The following is a 2,805-nucleotide window of genomic DNA, read 5'->3' as shown; positions in this document are numbered from 1 at the left end:
AAGACCAATATACCCCAACAGAACTTTTTTATCAACAATGTTAGGTTGTGTAACTCAGATCCACATGTTCTAAATCGGTATTTTAATTCAAGGTCCAAACCAATTTTAAAAAAATAGACCATAAACACAGAAATTAACGAAAATAACCAATCCACCCAACTCTTTTCACTTTATAGTAATGTCAAGATTCAATTTCACTAAATAGTCATTCCTTACCAAGAATGCCTACACATATGCACAAGGATATTGGTTTTCGACAAAAAATAATAAAAAAGAAGTTACGCAAAAAGTGGAGCCGTTTTCTACATGAGGAATCCCCTTTCTGCGTAAGAATTCTTACTTTTTTTGCCCGAAAACCAAACCTTAGAGATATACGTAAGCCTTTTGCATAAAGATTGGGTAAAAAGTAAATTTGAGTTAGAAAATGGCTAAAAAGTAAATGTAATTTACTCTAATGAAATTTATAATTGATATAGTATGCTGGCATTCAATTCAAAACTCTAATGTGGAGGATTTTTTTCTTCCAAAACTGCTTCAAAATACAAAAATCACTTGCTACTTAAAATAACACAAAAAGTAAGTAGCAAACTCTTCAACATTAAGCATAAACCAAACGTTCAAAATATCCATCTGAATCTGATCCATAAATCATATAACAACTTACTCCTTCTATTTCAATGGAATAAACCTAGAAGAGTGGGTGGCACCGATACCAGGTCTTCCATGCTTCACAGGCTTGTATGAAATTGAGAACTCGGCCAGGTAATGACCAATCATCTCCGGCTTTATTTCAATCTGATTGAACGTCTTCCCATTGTACACTCCAATTACGCTCCCTATCATTTCAGGTACGATGATCATGTTCCTCAGGTGGGTCTTCACAAGTTCAGGCTTCTCACCAGCAGGTGCTTCCCTTTTCTGTCATTCATTCACTCAAATCATAATTCTTTCTTTATTAAAACGATCTCAACTTGTATTGCATTCCTAAATGTAAATACAGCCTTTCATATAAAAGAAACAACAACCCATTTGTCGATAATAAGAACTAGGAAAAACCCATTACAATTACAGGAGGTACAGGCAAATTTACTTGTATCATCAAGTCCTAAATGTTCTGCATAATAAGATTAGAATTTAATGAACAGCTAACCATTAGATTTGAGATGGGAGAAGCATAATGTTCATACAGGATACATGTCAAGATGAGAAGCATTTTATATCATAAAAGTTGATAAAGAGTGACCTCTACAATCTACATTGAAATATAGCAGTCTTGGAATTCTCAAAAGACACAGAAAACCATGTGACCAATGAGCTCCATTTTAACTATCAATGAGGGACTAAAAGATAGTTCATACAAGGATACAAGACAAGAATCCCTCCTTAAAACAAGAGACAAATACATAAAAGAAAAAACCCCTCCTTAAATCAAGAGAAATAAATAATGTGGGGGCAAAAAGGCATAGTATCTCCAAAGCATAAAAATAGTTGTTGCTTTTGAAAATCCAAATGTAAAAACTCTAACTACTATAAGTGGAAGAAAAGGAAAAATATTTAGCAGATGTAATTGGCAATTTGGCATCCCTTTAAAATATGTCAAGAAAGAGAGGCAAAATTTGGAACAACGGTTATAAAACTCGCTAGTTATGGACAAATGAAAATATCTGTGAATTATAACAACTTTGTAAAACCCATCACAGTTGCAAGAAAATGTTCTAATATAGTTGTGTCCTAAGTCCTAACAAAGCATTCCTTAATGTTTTAGGTGGTTGGGTTCCGGTGAAAAGAAGAGTTAAAGATGAGAAGCATAAGAAGGGCTCTCCACCAGTCACTCCACCCTTGGATGCAGATTAGGATGAGAAGCACCAAATCAATCCCCATATCAAGTGCAATTCATGAGTGAAGTGATCAAAGGTTCAAATCCATTCTTAAGCACGATCTTTAACCATGTTTTACAGTACATAATAAGATTAGAATTTGGACAGCTAATGATTATTAGGGTTATACTTTAGGTGTGAAACATAATGTCCGTACAGGATGCAGTCTATCTAAAACTATATGCACTTTATAACATAAAACTTAATAAAGTGTAACATCCACACTGAAACATGATAATCTTAGAAATTTCAAAAGGCAACATGTTCTTCAAAAATTAAAAAAGGCACACGAAACTATAAAATCAACAAACATATCAAGTAAACTCAAATACGAAACCAATGAGCTCAATCAGCAGATATTCCATACAAGAACGCAAGAAAAGCTCAGAGAGAATGACGACGATTGACAGAAAAAAAAGGTAAAAGAACAACACATACAGCCTTGCGCAGCTTCTTGATCAAAGCCATCGGCTTCCTCTTCAAACCTCTCTGAAACCTTGAATGCGCACAAAATTTTCAACAACAATAACGAAATGATTCAGTCTTAGATTAATCAGAATGTAAGATTGTGGTAGAAAACATGAAAAATGTAGGTGCACCTTCTGCGAGCACGAGCAGTGAAGAGTTTGACGAGCTCATCCGTAGACATATCAAGGAGAGCATCCAAATCAACTCCCCTGAAACTGAACTTCTTGAACGTCCTCTTCTTGGGCACTCCAGCCGCCGCCACATCAACCTCCACTTCCGCCTACAACAGCAAAACATTTCGTATGAGAATTGTACAGAAATCATCACTGAATCTAGAGGGAGAATGATAGAATCACCATTGTTGAGTTGATGTGGTGATGAGATCAGGAATTCGGTACGTGCAGTGCAGCTAGGGTTTCTGGATGGTATGAATATGATGCAATTGCGTGATATTTAGGGC

The 2,805-nt window shown here is 35.4% G+C and overlaps 1 protein-coding gene across 1 annotated transcript; it reads right to left on the bottom strand.

Annotated features, from left to right (window-relative positions):
• Positions 1–463: 463 nt before the first annotated feature.
• On the bottom strand, positions 464–2,805 carry LOC112503577 (40S ribosomal protein S15-4-like). The gene is made up of 4 exons (XM_025107591.1): positions 2,702–2,805; positions 2,477–2,625; positions 2,316–2,373; positions 464–918 (listed from the first exon to the last, which is right to left on the bottom strand). The coding sequence occupies exons 1-4, from the start codon at positions 2,702–2,704 to the stop codon at positions 670–672; spliced, it is 459 nt and encodes a 152-aa protein (XP_024963359.1). The 5' UTR covers positions 2,705–2,805; the 3' UTR covers positions 464–669.

The sequence above is a fragment of the Cynara cardunculus genome, unplaced genomic scaffold (genome assembly GCF_001531365.2).
Source record: "Cynara cardunculus var. scolymus isolate 2C unplaced genomic scaffold, CcrdV1 Un_Scaffold_3299, whole genome shotgun sequence".
NCBI classification, from domain to species: domain Eukaryota; kingdom Viridiplantae; phylum Streptophyta; class Magnoliopsida; order Asterales; family Asteraceae; genus Cynara; species Cynara cardunculus.
The sequence above is the reverse complement of the archived record's forward strand: the minus strand, read 5'-3'. Positions and strand labels throughout refer to the sequence as shown.

What these genes read in the sequence shown, in the direction of transcription:
- LOC112503577 (XM_025107591.1), bottom strand. An exon ending in ACTGCTCGTGCTCGCAGAAG is followed by an intron (nt 2,374 to 2,476) that starts GTGCACCTACAT and finishes TGCGCATTCAAG; the next exon opens with GTTTCAGAGAGGTTTGAAGA. An exon ending in TCAAGAAGCTGCGCAAGGCT is followed by an intron (nt 919 to 2,315) that starts GTATGTGTTGTT and finishes AATGAATGACAG; the next exon opens with AAAAGGGAAGCACCTGCTGG.